This window comes from Lithobates pipiens, unplaced genomic scaffold, assembly GCF_037356315.1.
Source record: "Lithobates pipiens isolate NorthernLeopardFrog02 unplaced genomic scaffold, aLitPip1_a1.2 Scaffold_13, whole genome shotgun sequence".
NCBI lineage: Eukaryota > Metazoa > Chordata > Amphibia > Anura > Ranidae > Lithobates > Lithobates pipiens.
In genome coordinates this window covers 519,176,350-519,196,563 of record NW_027507718.1, presented here as the reverse complement: position 1 = coordinate 519,196,563, position 20,214 = coordinate 519,176,350, and the positions used below count along the sequence as shown (strand labels likewise).

The 20,214-nt window shown below is 46.4% G+C and overlaps 1 protein-coding gene across 1 annotated transcript in view; it reads right to left on the bottom strand.

Annotated features, from left to right (window-relative positions):
• LOC143975608 (vomeronasal type-2 receptor 26-like) overlaps positions 1 to 20,214 on the bottom strand; it is a 149,608-nt gene that overhangs the window by 97,954 nt on the left and 31,440 nt on the right. Inside the window, exon 2 of the mRNA XM_077478084.1 lies at positions 11,268 to 11,559. Coding sequence (XP_077334210.1) covers positions 11,268 to 11,559 — 292 coding nt within the window. The remainder of the gene's footprint in view (positions 1 to 11,267; positions 11,560 to 20,214) is intronic.

The window sequence follows — 20,214 nt, the reverse complement described above, 5'->3', positions numbered from 1 at the left end:
CATTAAAGTCTATGAGACACTAACATGAAAAACCAAAAGTGCTCATTTTAAAGGCTTAAATGCAAGTTATTGCCATAAAAAAAGTGTATGGGGACCCAGGTCCTGCCCCAGGGGACATGTAACGATGCAAAAAAATGTTTTAAAAATGGCCGTTTTTTTCAGGAGCAGTGATTTTAATAATGCTTAAAGGGAAACAATAAAAATGAAATATTCCTTTAAATGTCGTTCGGGGGGTGTCCTTAGTATGCCTGTAAAGTAGCACATTTTAACCATGTTTAGAACAATACCACCACAGCAAAGTGACATTTCTAAAGGAAAAAAGTCATTTAAAACTGTTTGCGGCTGTAATTGTGAGGGCTGGGCTCAGGCCTTCTTTCTCAAAGCTGGAGGCTCAGCTATTGGCTAATTATCAGCTCCTATCTCTCCACAGTGAATCACCTGTTGATGATATCCTGCTCATCAGTCCTGCCTACTTGAGCCATCCAGTTCAGATGATCTCTGCCTTCTCCTTGGTCACATCTCTAGAGACGCTGTCCTGTGTTCCGGTTAAAGACTTGGTTGGCTGACATTCCTTCTGGCTCCAGATCCTGCTTGCTGTTCTACTATGCTCATCTCTGGCTCCCTGACATTTTGGCTTGTCTGACTATCCATTCCAGTTCTTGATCTCTGGATATGTTTTGACAAAGGCGAAGGCCATGAATTTAGAAGATGCAGTGAATCCACTTCTTGGTAATATTTTTTCCAGATTGGATGAGCAGGATCACCGCATAGATCAGTTTGCCATGGTGTTACAAACGCTCCTGAGTCACGCGGCTCACCTGGAACCTCCCACTGTGGCTGCTCCGGTACAACCTGAGTTGCAGGCCGTCCCTGCTGCTGCTCCAGTCTCTGTGCAGGCACCCTTCTCAAGTATTACCTCTATAAGTGGTGTTTCTGGTTCTGCTCCGCTTCCCCTGCAATTTGGGGGCAATCCAGTCCAATGCAAAGGGTTTCTCAAGCAGGTTGAGATATACTTTAAGATGCTGCCCCAGGAGTTTCCCATGGACAGAAGCAAAGTAGATTTTGTGATATCTTTGCTTTCTGAGAGAGCCTTGGCCTGGGCAAACCCTCTAGGGGAGACGCAAAAACATGTTGTCTTGAGTTACCCTAAGTTTGTGACTTCTTTTAAATGGGTATTTGATGTCCTCGCATGCATCCTCTTGCTGCCAAGAGCCTCATGTCCATCAAACAGAGTACGAGAACTGTTGCCGATTACGCCATTGAATTCCGTACTCTGGCAGCAGAGGTTGCGTGGAACAATGAGGCCCTCGTGGCTGCTTTTTCCCATGGTCTCTCGGATATCATCAAGGATGAGATATCAGCCTGAGATATACCCACTGAACTGGAGAGGTTGATCATGTTTGTCATCCTAGAGTGCATATAAGCCTTTAAAATTAGCACTTTTGATTTTTCATGTTCATGTCTCATAGACATTAATAGTGTTTGCTTGTTTGTACAATTTTTTTGCCTCTTCGCGTGTTCTGGTGCGAACCGAACCGGGAGGTGTTTGGCTCATCCCTACTCCCTTCACCCTCCTGACCCCTTTCCTTTCTCATTTACTGACAGTTATCGATTGCCATAAGTGTGGAACTCTCCTAGTTTGTGGAGACTCCATCCAAATTTAATAAATCTTCCTTGATAAATCTCCAGTTCCCTTATCCCCAGGGACAACCAAGCTCACTTTTTAACAACTGGCCCACCACTCCCTATTAGATTGCTGTGGAGCAGTCATTTTTCCTTACAGAGATGCCTGGCTGAAACAAACTCCTCTAACAATGGACTTGTGAGCTTCCCATAGTTTCAGAGGGGAGGTCCCTTCTACTGAATTATTTGTGATATAGTATTTTAGTGCAATTGCGAGTTCTTGACAGTGTGCTGGGTGTGCTAAGATGCTGCTATTGATACACCATGAAGGGTTGTGGGGTTTTGGGACCAGAGAAGACAGGGTCATGAGTAATGTATGTACTGGCGTTTCACTGGGTAATGTTCGCACTGAGAACTGTTGCCGACTACGCCATTGAATTTCGTACTCTGGCAGCAGAGGTTGCGTGGAACAATAAGGCCCTCGTGACTGCTTTTTCTCATTGTCTCTCAGATAATATCAAGGATGAGATAGCAGCCCGACTCCAGAATCAGAGAAAGACTCTCTTTTAAGAAGCACTTGCAGAAGCCTCCTGTATGTTTGTCTCCAAGCTTTGCAGTCCAACCCGTGCCTCCCTCACCTCCCAGGCCTCCTGGTAAGGAGTTGGTCAGTGAAGGTCAACCCATGTACTTGGGTTTCACGTGTCTCTCTGCGGATGTGAGAACCTTTAGGAGGAGGAAGAGATTGTGCCTTTATTGTGGCCAGGCAGGTCAGTTTTTGAAGCCTTGTCCTACTTGTCCGGCGAACGCCCGAACCTTGAGGTCCTGTCACAGACAGACCTTAGGTGGCGTTGTTTCATCCCCAGTAGGGATGAGCTGAACACCTCCCTGTTCGGTTCGCATCCAGAATAGAGATGGCCTTGCGGTTCGCCCCGGTGGTCGGTTCACCCGGTGGTCGGTTCGTGGCGAATTTTGCATGTTAGTGATTCGCCAAACCGGCGGACTATTGGCGCTGTTCACCCGGCGGACATATGCGTTTACATTGTGAAAGAACTTTGACCCATGATGACACATCCATCATGGGGTACAGGACAGCCAATTGAGACATTTCAGCACATGGACAATTGGACATACCCCCACCTTATAAATAGACCTGATCTGGCGGCCATTTTACATTCTGTCTTATGTCAGTGTAGGGACAGGACACTGTGTGGAGCAGAGAGAGACTGTAGTGACACAAATCACTAGCTATTAGATCCACAAAAGTCCTTTTAAGGACTGGTATAGGTGTAGTACAGTATATAGGGTTTGGTGCACTGCTGTGCTGGTGATTGCTGAGTGCACTGCTGACTGATTCTGCAGCTGTCTTTTGTCAGTGTAGGGACAGGACACTGTGTGGAGCAGGGACAGTCAATTTAATCACTAGTATAGATGGACGAACTTCCGAACGCGAACCGCAAACGCGGCCAAAAGCTAGCGAACCGCAAAGTTCACGGCGGGCCCCATTGATTTCAATGGCAGGCGAACCTTAAAAACCTACAGGTCATATTTTCAGCCACAAAATACTTACTAGCTGTGCACACATAGTCCCACCACATGGACACTGACATAACAAAAGTATGAAGTGAATCTGGGATCGACAACGACAAGCATTCTTTTTTTATCTGTGAAATTTTGACAATTCAGTACTCAGGAGTGCATGAAGGCCATGGAGGAGAGGAACGGTCAGGGCAGGCTATGACGAGGGTGCAGGAGATGATCACCAGCACCGTGATAGAGAGAACTGACACCAGCACGGTGTGCTTTTTTTGTACAAGGAAGTGAGCCAAAGGTAGAAAAAAGGTCCATGTGCTCAATTAAATAAATCATTTATAGAGTTATGCTTATACATGGTCTACTGGTCACATATGTTGAATTCCTCTGAGATCCATGCCTCATTCATTTTTATAAATGTCAGGTTGTCAACACTGTCGTGAGCTAGGCGAGTGCGCTTATCGGTCACGATCCCCCCTCCTGCGCTGAACGTCCATTCGGACAGGACACTGGAAGAGGGGCAAGCCAACAGTTCCATTGCTTCCAAATATAGAAAGAATATTATACTTGACTGCTGCCCGATTCTGCAGCTGTCTTTTATCGGTGTAGGGACTGAGGAACAGTCTGCAAATCACTAGCTACTAGGTCCACAAAGGCCCTTTTAAGGACTGGTATAGGTGTACTATTTGGTGTGCAGTATGTAGGTGTGTTATACACGTATAAAATACTTGCACATGTAGAAAGCATAGTATAATGCATTTCCACTGTGCCGCATTGTGACTGCTAAGCGGTTCTGCAGCGATACTACAAAGAGTTACAAACGCAATTAAAAAAAGTATTATAACTGGTGTGATAGACCAGTGGACACCCAAAAACGACAGACTGAAGCGGGGTGTTATATACCTTCTTCCACATACATAATGCACTTCTCTAAAGACTTTTATCACAGGGTTGTTTAAAAAAGGACAGGCAGAGGACGAGGCATGCCCTTCTTCAGGAGTGGTAGGGGTAGGGCAGGAGCAACAGGCTTGAGCCAAAGTGGCAAATTGCAGAAGGTGCGTTTGATTATGTCAAAGGATGCACCAGACTTGGTTGAGTGGCTCACTCAGCCTTACTCTTCTGCACACTCCTCATCGTCTCGATCTGAACCCTCTTCACTCTCTGCTGTGTGCACCCCCAAAGACACTACCACAAACACCACCACCACCATATACCCTCCGCTTGAGTCACAGGAATTATTTTCCAATCCATCACAAGATCGATGGCATTGGATCAGGAAGAGGAGGTAGCAACCACCGCCACTCACCAGTCTGACGACAGTACCCAGATCAGCCCAAGAAGGAGGTTGGTCCCCGATGTTGCTGCCTACTCCGAGATCTCTAATTATAGTGGTGGGGAAGGTGACGATGATGATGTGTCTAGAGATGTCACGTGGATGCCCACAAGAGAGGAAGAGGAGGGGAGTTCAGAGGGAGATATGGACCAGCAGATAGGGAGGAGAAGCAGGGAGAACTTACATTGCACAGGAGGGACAAAGCAGACTGCTAATGTATCAGGAGCGAGGCATCAACCATGTACGGTCACATCTGGCGCTCCCAGGACACCGGCACATGGCTCCGCAGTGTGGGCTTTTTGTTAACATGTCCGCTGCTGACAATAGTGTTGCCATCTGGAATCTTTGCAATCAACGCATAAGTCGCGGTAAGCCCAACACTCACCTAGGGACGACCGCCTTAAGAAGGCACATGAGCTGCCATCACGCGCCCAGTGGGAGCAACGGAACCCACAAAGCCACACTCCAGGCTCTCACCATCCAGCCTCGTCTTCTACTTCTCCTTCTCCTCTCTCCTCACAATTGTCCTCCACTCCACCTTACATCATGCCATCCTCACGTTTTTCGTGAAAAAGGCAGGCTTCCGTGGGACAAATGTTCGAGCATAAAAAAATGATGACGCCAGATAACCCTCTTGCCCAACGGTTGACAGCTGGCTTGTCAGAACTGATAACCCACCAACTACTGCCATATAAACTGGTGGACTCTGAGGCCTTTCGAAAATTTGTGGCCATTGGAACACCACAATGGAAGGTCCCAGGAAGGAAGTATTTCTCACATAAGAGCATCCCAGAGCTATATGGCCATGTTTAGCGGGAAGTGAATGTATCTCCAAGATACATCTGACCACAGACACATGATCTAGCAAACACAGGCAGGGAAGGTATATCACTTTTACTGCCCACTGGATGAACCTTCTGATGGCCGTCAAGCATGTAACTAGTGGCACCGATGTAGATTTGAGTTTACCACCATGGATTGCATGCAGACCTGGCTCTTCTTCTCCTCCTCCTACTCCATCCTCCTCCCTCTCCTCCTCGGCTGACTCTTCCTTTTAAGCTGCTAGCGTCTCTTCCACTGCACCACCCAAACTCCCCAGAACCTATTCGACATGCCTGGTGACACATTGCCATGCTGTGCTGCGTCTGTTGTGCCTGGAAGCCAAGAGCCACACTGGCCCTGCACTCCTTTCAGCTTTGCGTTCACAGGCAGATCAGTGGCTAACACTGCTCAATTTGACAGTTGGTAAAGTGGTGTGTGACAACGGTGCCAATCTGCTTAGCGCATTGAAACAGGGCAAAATTACGCATGTGCCATGCATGGCACACGTCTTGAACTTGGTCATGCAGCGATTTGTTGTCAAATACACTGGGGTCCAGGACATCTTGCGGCAGGCAAGGAAAATCTCGGCCCATTTCAGAAGATCTTACACAGCCATGGCTCGCCTTTCTGACATTCAGCGACGGCACAATCTGCCGGGCATACGTCTTATTTGCGATTGCCCGACGCGATGGAACTCAACCTTCTATATGCTTGATAGGCTGCTCCAGCAGAAACGTGCAGTTAACGTCTATGAACTCTGCGGCAGAACAGGTTCTGGGGAGACTGTTTTTTTTTTCACCGTGCCAGTGGCTGCTCATGCGCGACGCATGCAGACTTCTGACGCCTTTTAATGAGATCACCTAACTGGTCAGTCGCAGCCAAGGCGCCATCAGTGACATGGTACCTTATGCCTTCTTTATGGAGTGTGCATTGCGATGTGTCATTGATCAAGCCGTGGAGGAGCAGGAAGATGAGGAAGTCACAATGCTGGATGAATTCCCAGGGGGGGCTACTCTATCTGGGACAAGTCAACAACAGGAGTCTGAAGAGGAGTCAGAGGAGGATTGGGTCGGGCGGATGAGGAGGAGCAAGAAGAGCATGCTTTAAACCTTTCTGGGATCCCTGTTGTTGTGCATGGATGGGGAGAGGAGAACGAGGAGGACAACATTATCCTGGATGATGAGCAGGAGCCAGGCCACCACACCGCTTCCAGTTTAGTGCAAATAGAGGCCTTCATGCTCCAGTGTTTTAACAGGGACCCCCGTATAAAAAGCATAAGGGTCAAGGACCAGTACTGGGTGGCAACGTACTTAGACCCCCGGTACAAACACAAAATGGCGGAAATGTTACCACCATCACAGAGGGCTGTCAGAATGGAGCACTTACAGACCTTGCTTCGACAACTGCTGCATTCTGCTTTTGCATGCGCTGTCAGAGGAGGAATTCCCACTCCCAGTGAAAGAGTTGCGGGTACCAATCCAACAGCACCTGCAAGAAGAGGGCGGTTTGAAGATGTGTTGGTGACTTCTGATATGGGGTCATTCTTTCAGCTGACCCATCGACAGGTGTCATCTGGATCCAGCATCAGGGAACGCCTAGACCGACAGGTGTCCGACTACATTGGGTTAACGGCCGATGTGGATGCTCTGAGGAGTGATGAACCCTTGGACTACTGGTCAGAGCTTGCCTAATTTGCAATGGAACTGTTGGCACGCCCCTTGTCCAGTGTCCTGTCCAAAAGGACGTTCAGCGCAGCAGGGGGGGATCGTGACCGATAAGCTCACTCGCCTAGCTCATGACAGTGTTGACTACCTGACTACCTGACATACATAAAAATGAATGAGGCATGGATCTCAGAGGAATTCAACACATGTGACCAGTAGACCATGTATAAGCATAACTCTATAAATTATTTATTTAATTGAGCAGATGGACCTTCTTTCTACCTTTGGCTCACTTCCTTGTACAAAAAAAGCACACTGTACTATATGCCTGTACCCTCCTGTTTGAAGAGGTTGCACGGTGTCATATTTTTGGGTCCCACAGCGAGTTGCTGGTATCAGTGCTGCTGTCAGTGCTCTCTATTTCGGTGCTGGTGTCAGTGCTCTCTATCAAGGTGCTGGTGTCAGTGCTCTCTATCTCGGTGCTGGTGTCAGTGCTCTCTATCTCGGTGCTGGTGTCAGTGCTCTCTCTCTATCTCGGTGCTGGTGTGGTGTCAGTGCTCTCGATCACTGTTCTGGTGTAGTCTCAGTTCTCTCTATCTCGGTGCTGGTGTGGTCTCAGTGCTCTCTATCTTGGTGCTGGTGTGGTCTCAGTGCTCTCTATCACGGTGCTGGTGTCAGTGCTCTCTATCACGTGCTGGTGTCAGTGCTCTCTATCTCAGTGCTGGTGTCAGTGCTCTCTATCATGGTGCTGGTGTCGGTGCTCTCTATCACGGTGCTGGTGTCAGTCCTCTCTATCACAGTGTTGGTGTCAGTGCTCTCTATCTCGGTGCTGGTGTCAGTGCTCTCTATCAGGGTGCTGGTGTCAGTGCTCTCTATCTCGGTGCTGGTATGATGTCTGTGCTCTCTATCTTGGTACTGGTGTGATCTCAGTGCTCTCTATCATGGTGCTGGTGTGGTGTCAGTGCTCTCTATCACAGTGCTGGTGTCAGTGCTCACTATCAGGGTTCTGGAGTAAGTGCTCTCTATCTCGGTGCTGGTGTCAGTGCTCTCTATCTCGGTGCTGGTGTCAGTGCTCTCTATCAGGGTGCTGGTGTCAGTGCTCTCTATCTCGGTGCTGGTATGATGTCTGTGCTCTCTATCTTGGTACTGGTGTGATCTCAGTGCTCTCTATCATGGTGCTGGTGTGGTGTCAGTGCTCTCTATCACAGTGCTGGTGTCAGTGCTCACTATCAGGGTTCTGGAGTAAGTGCTCTCTATCTCGGTGCTGGTGTCAGTGCTCTCTATCTCGGTGCTGGTGTCAGTGCTCTCTATCACGGTGCTGGTGTCAGTGCTCTCTATCATGGTGCTGGTGCCAGTGCTCTCTCTATCTCTGTACTGGTGTCAGTGCTCTCTCTCTCTATCTCTGTGCTGGTGTGGTGTCAGTGCTCTCTATCTCGGTGCTGGTGTCAGTGCTCTCTATCACGGTGCTGGTGTCAGTGCTCTCTATCACGGTGCTGGTGTCAGTGCTCTCTATCATGGTGCTGGTGTCAGTGCTCTCTCTCTATCTCGGTGCTGGTGTGGTGTCAGTGCTCTCTATCTCGGTGCTGGTGTCAGTGCTCTATATCACGGTGCTGATGTCAGTGCTCTCTATCAAGGTGCTGGTGTCAGTGCTCTCTATCATGGTGCTGGTGTCAGTGCTCTTTATTATGGTGCTGGTGTCAGTGCTCTTTATTACGGTGCTGGTGATCATCTCCTGCAGCCTCTTCATAGCCTGCCCTGACCTTTCCTCTCCTCCATGGCCTTCATGCGCTCCTGAGTCCTGAATTGTCAAAATTTCACAGATAAAAAGGGCAACATACAGGTATGTTAATCTGCCTGTACGTGTCCTTCTGCTGCAGTATATCTGCGTGAGGCGGTCGAGAAAAGCGGTTAAAGGGCGAACAGATCTACCGTGTCTACAGGAAGGTTTCCACAACCAATGTCTGTATGTGCAAATACACTGGCATGATTGTATTGCAGCAAAACTGACACTTGGGGACATCTGACAACATACATTAATAAAAATTTCCACAACATTACAGATAATGTTTTTCTCTTTTCTCCTGAAGAAGCGGATGAATCCGCAAAACATGTAGAGGAGCAACCATCACCCTAATTTTCACCCCCATTCCTTAACCACTTGCCTATTGAGCACTTTTACCCCCTTCCATCCCAGGCCTATTTTCAGCTTTCAGCTCAGTCACACTTTAAATGACAATTGCGTGGTCATGCTACACTGTACCCATATGACATTTTTATTATTTTTTCACACAAATAGAGCTTTCTTTTGGTGGCATTTAACCACTTGCTGACTAGCCGCCGCAGTTATTCTGCAGGCAGGTTCGCATGCACATGTGCTTCCATTGGCCTGTAAAGGAAGCCAATCAGCGGGTCCGCTGGCCACCCGCAATCAAACCCTGCAGTGACATAATGGGGATCTGCCTGTGTAAACAAGGCAAATCTCTGTTCTGACAGGGGAGATCACACAGATCCTGTCTTTCTGCTATGCAGGAAGATGAATTTGTGTGTTGTCCCAGTGAGCACTGATTATTGTAGTAATGTCACTGGTTCCCAAAAAAGTGTAAAAAATGTCCGTTATGTGTCTAATATGTCTGCCGCAATGTCGCAGTCCTGCTAAAAATCACTGATCGCCACCATTACTAGTAAAAAATAAATAAATAATAAAAATGCCATAAATCTATTCCCTATTGTGTAGACGCTGTAACTTTTGCGCAAACCAATCAATATACACTTATTGGGATTTCTTTACCAAAAATATGTAGCAAATTACAAATTGGCCTAAATTGATGAATGCAGGGTTTTTTTTGTGTGTTTTATAGCAGAAAGTATATATTTTTTTTTAAATTGTCGATTTTTTTGTTTATAGCATAAAAAATAAAAACCACAGAGGTGATCAAATACCACCAAAAGAAATCTCAATTTGTTGGAAAAAAAAAGGACATACATTTTGTTTGGGTACAGCGTCCCATGGCTGCGTAATTGTTAGTTAAAGTTTTGCTGTGTTGTATCGCAAAAAATGGCCTGGTCATTAAGGGGGTAAATCCTTCCGGGGCTGAAGTGGTTAATCACCACTGGGTGTTTTTTTTTTGCTAAATAAATGAAAAAATTTTTTATTTAAAAAACAAACGTGCACTGATGAGGCCTCACTGATGGGCACTGATGGACACTGATGAAGCTGCACTGATGAGGAGGCCCTGATGAGGCTGCACTGATAGGCGGCACTGATGGACATGGATAGGCGGCACTGATGAGCACTGATAGGTGACACTGATGGTCACTGATAGGTGCCACTGACATCCTCCCGGCAATTTGTGACCACACTGCAGCCATCATTCAGCTATCGTGCGGTCAGAAACTTCTTAAATTTATGGTATTTTTAAAAATAATTCAGGCATACTCAAATTTTTTCAAAATTTTTTGACGTGGGAAAGTATTTTTCTTAACCAAAGCTGCATCTAGGCTGACTCATCACTTGATAAAACCCCAGGAATGTGTGACAGGTATCATAAAACAGTGGAGATGTAGAAAATAAGGCATTGCTTTAAACAATAGCAATCAATTCCACTGTTATGCTCATGAAACCTAATGCCGCGTACACACAACCAGACTTTTCGACTGACTAGGTCCGAAGGTCTTCCCGACGGACTTTCGGCGGAGTTCCAATGGACTATCAAAACTAACGGACTTGGAGACACATGAACGGACTAAGTTCGTTCGCAAGTTTGTTTGTTTTCAACGTGATGATGTAAACGGGACTAAACAAGTTCAAAAGCCAGTAGCCAATAGCTGCGCTTGCGTCATATTTGGTCAGTCGGACTAGCACACAGACGAACGGTTTTCCCGATTTTTAGTCCGTCGGATAGATTTGAAACATGTTCTATTTCTAGGTCTGTCTGATTTTTTTTTTAAACGGTCGGACTAGCCTACACATGATCGGATTGTCTGACGGACTGATCCCATCTGACCTAGTCTGCCAGAAAGTCCGGTCGTGTGTATGCGGCATAACTGGTTACGGGAATTTGCAGTCTCTGACACCATGCCATGCCATCACACTTAACAGGTGGTAAAAAGTAATAAGAACATTTGTAGTCTATGAGGAATTCCATACACAAAGCAATTTTTAATTCTCATTTAATGCAGTGGCATTGGAAATAATGCCTATTTTTTTTTTTCATTGTGGTTTTACTTTACTTGATTTCTTGTGTTGGGTGGACTCAGGATAATTTTAAAGTTAAGGATAAAAGATTAGCACTTACCTGTGTATATCCATAGATTCCCAGTATTTGTGCCATTGGAATAGTTGTCAAGGAAAAATGACCTCCTATAAAACCCACTAATTTGTCTTCTCCAGAACAATAGTAATTAGGAACTGTCTTCTGTGGCCCAGATAAAATGCTTAGAAGACTTCTTACTGCCATACTAGTATATAAGCAAGAATCTGTTATATGAAATCCCAGTGTAATATTGGGTAATATTTCTGGATTCTGGTTGATGTTGCTTATGGCTAAATTTAAAGCAAGAACATTCAAAAATAATTTTGCATCCCTTCTGTAAAGGAAAAAAAAATATGGTAGGTAAAGGTACATTTTATTTTCCTATTCCTTATTTCCTGTTCTTATATTTAAACATATGACATAATGAGATGCCTTTTGCTGTCATGTTGTTATGGGTTATCAATAAGGATGGGCCGATTGATCCCCTGTTTGGTTCGCACAAGCACTTTAGAACATCACAAAAGTTTGGAAATGAATAATGAACCCCATTGAAGTCTATGGGACCAGAACTGGCAAAAGTTCCCATTTTGAAGGCTTATATGCAAATAATTGGGGTTATGGGGGTGCGGTTACTGCCCTGGGGGGGCGCGCATCGTGGCGATCATTGTTGCGGTGTGTTAGTCTGACACACCGTAACTACGACTTCAGTAAAGAGTCTCTGACGGAGACTCTTTACCATGTGATCAGCCGTGTCCAATCACGGCTGATCACAGTGTAAATAGGAAGAGCCGGTGATCGGCTTTTCCTCACTTGCGTCTGTCAGACACGAGTAGAGGAGAGCCGATCGGCTGCTCTTCTGACAGGGGGGGTCTGTGCTGATCAATTATCAGCGCAGCCCCCGAGGATGCTCACACCGGACCACCAGGGACGCCACCAGACCACCAGGATTGTCCAGCACCAGGTATGCCCCCCAGACCACCAGAGATGCCAGTCAGTGCCCACAATGAATGCCAATCAGTGCCCACCATTGGCATCACTGATTGCCATGCATTATTGTTTGGCACTGATTGACATCCATCCCTACAATACTGTACACAACAATGCCACCTATCAGTGCCCATTTGTGCTGCCTATCAGTGCCCATCCATGCCACCTATCCATGCCCATCCGTGCCACCTATCCATGCCAATCTGTGCCACCTATCAGTGTCTGTGTTACATATCAGTGCCACCTATCAGTGCGGCCTATCAATGCCACTTCATTGGTGCCACATCATCGGTGCCCATCAGTGCCACCTTATCAGTGCCCGTCACTGCAGCACCATCAGTGCCCATCAGTGAAGGAGAAAACTTACTTATTTACAAAGTTTTGTAACTGAAACAAAAAAACATGTTTTTTTCAAAAATTTCGATCTTTTTTTATTTATTTAGCAAAAAAAAAAATAATCCCAGAGGAGAAACAAATACCATCAAAACAAATCTCTATTTGTGGGAACAAAATGATAAAAATTTAGTTTGGGTACAGTGTAGCATGACCGGGCAATTGTCATTCAAAGTGCGACAGCGCTGAAAGCTGAAAATTCGTCTGGGCAGGAAGGTGTATAAGTGCCCTGTATTGAAGTGGTTAATGAGCAGTGATTTACTGATACTTAAAGTGAAAGCATAAAAATTAGAAACAATAAAAAAGAAAAATTCCTTTCAATATAGTGCCTGGAGGGTGCCCTTGAGGGTAAACAATGGCTTGCGGAGCCAGTCTGTATGATGAGGCCAAAATGTAGTGCACTGGGAACAAAATTAGAGATTTTTTTGGATAAATTCTGGTGTCTCTTCTGCAGACTTTTGATAGAAGTAACATGTGAAAAATTGGTCTTTGAGTTTTGGAGGTGTCTTCACACCGTAACCCTATAGAGGTACTCATGATGAAAGCAAAAATTGGCCTTGTTGTCAAAAATTGAAATAATATGCACCTATCAAACAGGTGCAAAAAAAATGGTCTTTAGGTGTCTTCACACCATAACCCTATCCAATAAAGTAAAAAGGAAAAACAAAAAGGGGAAGGAGGGAGGGCAAGTTAAATAGTAAAGTAATAGCTCTTGAAATGTTCGCCCTGTAGGGCATTGTTGCTGTAACCAATTAGTATATAGGAGAAAAAGGGAAGTGCATGCCGGAAAGAACCGTCATGTGAAGCGGTTACTATTGGCAGCAAGTAATGGTTCCAAGAGATTGTTAAATGCCCATAAAGGGCAAAAATAATTTTATTTCAAAAATGTATTCTATTCAAAAATATAAATAAATATATATAAATAAATATATATATATAAATAGGGATGAGCCGAACACCTCCGGTTTGCACCAGAACTTTCGAACGGACCCCAAATTTGTACGAACTTTAGAACCCCATTGAAATCTATGGGACTTGAACGTTCGAAATTAAAAGTGCTAATTTTAACGGCTAATATGCAAGATGCTGTCCTAAAAAGGGTTTGGGGACCTGGCTCCTGCCCCAGGGGTCAATGCCTAAAATGCCACCTCCTCCAAGCCATGTAGAAGTCTACGGGTTTCTTGGGACTGTACATCATCCCTACAAGACTTCTGCTGCTGATGCTGAGTGCCAGCCTCCACCTCCATGCTGACACAATCATCCTCCTCCTCCTCTTCCTGTGTGATGGGTGGCACAGCAGGAACACTGTCTGGATAAAGGGGGCCTTGAGAGGCAAGGAAGTCCTCCTCTTCCTGCCTCTGTTCTGCCTCAAGTGCCCTGTCCATTATTCCATGTAGCGTATGCTCCAAGAGGTGGACAAGAGGTACAGTGTCACTGATGCATGCACTTTCACTGCTCACCATCCTTGTGGCCTCCTCAAATGGTGACAGGACAGTGCATGCATCCCTGATCATGTGCATGTGCAGCCGCTGCAGCATGGCCAATGTTGAGTTCCACCTGGTGGGCATGTCATATATAAGGTGGTTCTTGTGCAGGTTCAACTCCTTTTGGAGCTCAGCCAGCCGAGCACAGGCATTAAATGATCGGCGGAAATGCACACAGACTTTCCTGGGCTGCTTCAGGACATCCTGTAAGCCCGGGTACCTGCCCAAGAACCGCTGCACCACCAGGTTAAGGACGTGAGCCGCACAGGGCACCTGGGTCAGTTGTCCCTGTCGGAGGGCGGAGAGGAGGTTGGTGCCATTGTCGCAAACCACCATTCCTGGCTTAAGCTGGCATGGCGTCAACCACCTCTCGGCCTGCCCCTGCAGAGCTGACAAAACATCTGCCCCAGTGTGGCTCCTGTCCCCCACACAAACCAGCGCAAGAACGGCATGGCATCGTTTTGCCTGCGTACTTGCGTAGCCCCTGGAACGCCTACGGAGCTCCGCTGGTTCTGAGGACAGTGCACTGGAAGAGGCCATGGAGGAAGATGAAGAGGAGGGGGTGGAGGAGAGAGGTGTGTCACAACCAATAGTAGCATTTTGGAGGCGTGGTGGCGGAACAACCTCCAAAACTACTGCACCTTGTCCTGCATCCTTCCCAGCTGCCAGAAGAGTGACCCAATGGGCCGTGAAAGACAGGTAATGTCCCTGTCCATGCCTGCTGGACCATGAGTCAGCAGTAATATGCACCTTACCGCTGACCGCCCTGTCCGCGCCTTCTTATAGCTCTTTTACAGGTGGTGGCCACAATGCCAGGGCCGCGCTCCGCTGCCACTTATATAGGGACAATGGGGTGGTGTCACATGGCTTTCAACCCATGTGGCCCTGGCATTGTGGCCAGAGAGAGCGTCGTGTCAACATCTCCTGGAGAAGAAGGAGAAGAAGAAGAAGAACGGGCGGCGGCGGCGGCGGCGACAGAAGACCGGGCCACCGCCTGTAAAAGAGCTATAAGAAGGCGCGGTGGCCCGGCAGAAGAACCGAAGAGGGGGACAAGACCCCCGAAGTCGGGAGAAGAGGCCGGCGGCGAGGAAGAAAGCCGGACTCCTCCGCTAGCAAAAGAGCTACAAGAAGATAGTGGAGGAGTCCGGCAAAAAGACCCCCGAAGACAGAAGACCCCCGGAGCAGTGCAATAAAATATTTTATCTCGTGTGTTGTGTTTTTTTTGGTACTTTTATTTTACAGGTGAATGGGTAGGGGTACATTGTACCCAATACTCATTCACATAGGGTGGGGGGCCGGTATCCGGGGGCCCCCTTATTAAAGGGGGCTCCTAGATTCCGATAAGCCCCCGCCCGCAGACCCGGACAACCAACGGCCAGGGTTGTCGGGAAGAGGCCCTTGTCCTCATCAACATGGGGACAAGGTGCTTTGGGGTGGGGGGCCCGCCTTGTACGGCTCAGGAGGGGGGGCGCTCGCTCGCCCCCCTTTCCTGGCCGGACGGGTAGCGTGCTCGGACAAGGGTCTGTTGTGGACTTGGGGGGGACCCCCACGCCGATTTTTTTCGGTGGTGGGGTTCCCCTTTAAGTCCATACCAGGCGGCGGGGCCAGCGACGTCTCCTTCGCGGGCCCCGCCTACCTGAATACCCGCTTGAAATGAGCGGACTTTTCTCCGGGCGGGAAAAGTCCGCTCATCTCAAAAGTAGGGCGGACTGGCACACACACGGGTGGATTGTCCGCCGAAATGCGAGTCCAGCGGACAGTCTTTCCAACATTCCGAAAGACTTAGTCTGCCAGACTGTCCGCTGAAAAAGTCCGCTGAAGCCCACACACGAGCGGACTGTCCGCTGAAATGTGTTTCAGCGGACTAAGTTGGACAGACAGTCCGCCCGTGTGTACGCGGCCATAGCATTTTGTTTTAAGTTAAAATTTTTGTCTCATATAACCAGAGCACCTTCTTCCACATGTTTGCTGTGCCCCCACATGGCTGCTCACAAACTGCAAACAGGACTTCTTATGGCTTTCTTTTAACAAGGTCTTTCTTCTTGTCACTCTTCCATAAAGGCCAGATTTGTGGAGAGCACCACTTAGCCCTTGTACACACAGTCAGAGATTCCGACAACCAAATCCGTCGGAGTTATTCCGACAGATTAATTCCGGGCGAGGTCCGGAAGTGATGTTGCTTACACACGGCCGGACTAAATTGTTGGAAAATCCGATTGTACATAACTTGATGACGTTATTTTTCGTTACAACGGGATTATGTTCAGGCTAGTAGCCAATAGCTTTGGTCTAGGAATTTGATCTGAGAATGCGTGGCACTTTGTCCGTCCGAGTAGGCTACAGATGATCGGAGTATGTCTGATCGGAGCATTTTGTCTGAAAATATTTCCAGCAAGTTGGAAAAGTTGGTCCGACGGATATTCCGACTGAAACAGTCCGATGCAAACCACACACAGTCGGAAAATCCAACAAAACGCTCCAATAGGAAACATTCCGACTGAATCTCCGACCGTGTGTACAAGGGCTAATAGTTCTCCTGTGGACAGATTTTCCCACCTGAGCTGTGGATCATTGCAGCTCCTCCAGGGTTACCATGGGCCTCTTGGCTGCTTCTCTGATTATTGCTCTCCTTGCCCGGCCTGTCAGTTTCACAGGACAGCTGTATTTATACTGAGATTACATTACACACAGGTGGACTCTATTTACTAATTAGATGACTTCTGAAGCCAATTGGTTCCACTAGATTTTAGTTAGGGGTATCAGAGTAAAGGGGGCTGAATACAAATACACACCACACTTTTCAGATATTTATTTGTAAAAAAAAAATGAAAACTATTTAACATTTTTCTTTCACGTCACAATTATGTGTCACTTTGTCTTGGTCTATAACATAAAATCCCAATAAAATACATTTATGTTTTTGGTTTTAACATGAAGCAATGTCAAGGGGTATGAATACTTTTTCAAGGCACTGTATGTGTATGGATGAATGTAAGTTAGTGACCTTAGATTGTAAGCTCCTTGAGGGAAGGGACTGATATGAATGTACAACATATATGTAAAGCGCTGTGTAGAATGACGGTGTTCAGAGAGTAAGCTGGATCATACACAGATAAGTGGTAACAGGGGTTTAGGCAGCATATAATCAGAATAACACATACACGCATAATCCCACACAGATCCCTTCTTGATTCTGAAAATGTAGGTACCCTTACACTTTTAACCACTTCAGCACCAGAAGATTTGGCTGCTCAATGATCAGGCAATTTTTTGCGATACGGCACTGCATTGCTTTAACTGACAATTGCAAAGTCATGCGCAGCTGTACCCAAACAAAATTGATGTCCTTTTTTTTCCCACAAATAAAGCTTTCTTTTGGTGGTATTTGATCACCTCTGTGTTTTTTATTTTTTACGCTATAAACAAAAGAAAAGCAACAATTTTGAAAAATAAACACATGAGGGGTAATTTATTATAGCACCGAAAAATGATCCTGCAGTCCGAGAAAATAGTACCCAATTATGGCCAATTAAGACTTCAACTCTCAGAAACTGGGTGATAAATGCAAAGCAGTGCTATTGCCAGCAAAAATTCCTGTCAGATCACATATACGGGAATAGTGGAACTCAATGGGGCTCGAACCTGCAAAATCCAAAGTTCTCACTGAAGGATTATATGCTTATATAAGTTCTTTGCCATAAAAAGTGTATTTATCAATTGGAATTTTATTTTTTTTAAACGGCCATTTTTTCAGGAGCAGTGATTTCAATAATGCTTAAAATGAAACAATAGAAATAAAAAAATCCTTGAAATATCATGCCTGGGGGGGGGGGGGGGGGGGTTCTATAGTATGCCTGTAAAGTAGCACACCTTTCCATGTTTATTACTGTACCGCAACAAAAGGACATTTCTAAAAGAAAACATTTAATTTAAAATTGCTTGTGGCTGTAATAAATTGCCGGTTCCCGGCAATATGGAGTTAAAATCAAAGAAAAAAATGGCATAGGTTCCCCCCACCAGTCCATACCAGGCCCTGCGAGTCTGGTATGGATATTGAGGGGAACTCCATGCCAATTTTTTTTTTTATGGATATTAAGGGGAATCCTGTGCCAAAATTTGAAGGGACCCCCCCCCCAAAATCCATACCAGACCCTTATCCAAGCATGCAACCTGGCAGGCCGCAGGTAAAGAGGGGGGAGAGAGCCGTACCAGGCCACATGCCCTCAACATGGGGAGGGTGCATTGGGGTCGCCCCAAAACACCTTGTCCCCATGTTGATGGGGACTAGGGCCTCATTCCCATGTTGATGGGGATAAGGGCCTCATCCCCATAACCCTTGCTCAGTGTTTGAGGGGGTCTGCGGGCAGGGGGCTTATTGAAATCCACAAGCCCCTTTACTAAGGGGGCCCGCAGATCCCGGCCCCCTCTATGTGAATGGGTATCGGGTACATTGTATCCCTACCCATTCACAAAAAAAAAGCAGTGAAATGTGACAAAAAACAATAGCTGGTTTTTGACAATTCCTTTATTATAAAATAGCTCTGCGTGGTTTTCTTCCCCGAGCCGTGTCTCCCAACATCATCCTCTCCTGGTGCTGTGTATTTTGCTGCCATCTTCTGTCACCATCTCTCCCACCACCGCCTACTTCTCCTGCTACTGTGTTCTTCTTCACAGCCGCGTTCTTCCTCACCGCCATCTTCTTCTGTTGTGTTGTCCCCCACTGTCTGACTTCTCTTACACAGCCATGGGGTGTGACCATTCATTGACGTCACACGCAGAGCCCGTCCCTTTAGATTCTGGAAAATATTTTCCTTGTGACGTCAATGGATGGTCACGCCTCATGGCTGTATAAGAGATGCCAGACAGCGGGGGTGACACAAAGGAGGAAGACGGCGGGGGAGGAAGAACGCGGCGGAGAGGAAGGATACGGAAGTGGGAGAAGTAGGCAGTGATGGGGAGACAGCGACAGAAGACGTGACAGAGGATGGCGGCAAGAGAAGATGACAGGGGTGACACGGATCAGGGGAGAAGACCACTTTTACTAGCTTCATTTACTAGCTTAAAAAAAAAAAAATTCTACAGGGCGGTGTGGCTTGCACGCACAAGAAGATGGACGCTTGAGCCCAGAACTCTCCACAGCCAACCGGATTACCGCCATTAACAGGCAGGTTAACAATCTTTTTGATATACCGAATATACTGCCGTACTCCCCAGTTATCAGAGACCATTATGTCTCATAAAAGGGGCCAGCAACGGGGCCCAAAAAAGCTCACAAATTTCTAATCTAAACAGAGCAGTTCGCTGAGAAAAAAACAAAATGGCGCCGCCGGAGCTGAGGAGAATAATACAGCGCTATATACGGAACAAAACCACGGCCATATGAATGATAAATATACAGGATTATCATTCTCTTGTACTGATGATTCTCTTCACTCATCACCGACCTCTCAGAGTCCCGCAAAATCACAGATGAAAATGGACTCATATCACCAGAAAACTGACGCAGTGAATACAGTAATAAAAAGTGAGAGTACCATATCTTCACTACAATCATCCATTGCTGCTTTCCCAACCTCAGGACAGCCAGTTTTGGATACCACAATGAAAGATATGCTAATGTCATTGCAGTCCTCAATTGTATCAAATTTATCCTCCTTAATTCACAACTTCTCCCTAGAGATGAAACATATGGATGGTAGATTGAATTATATGGAAGATAAAATGGAGGAATGCACTGTAACAGTTAACAAACTAGTTAATGCATATGCGGAACAAAAGGATGATTCCTTGTGGGTCAAGGCAAAACTGGCAGATCCTGAAGACTGTTCTCGACATAATAATATTAAAATAAGAGGAGTACCGGAGTCCATTCCACCCACGGAATTAAGTAACTATGCCAGCACAATGTTTTCAACATTACTACCAGATTTATCTCCAATTGAACTTACTATTGATCATATTCATAGACTTCCCAAACAGCGACACCTAGAGGAATCAATTCCCAGAGATGTTATTCTGCAAATTCACTTCTATCAATCCAAGGAACAAATCCTATCGAAAGTCAGAGAATTAAAAATTCTCCCAGCTCCGTATTCAGATATACATCTTTTTGCGGATCTTTCGCA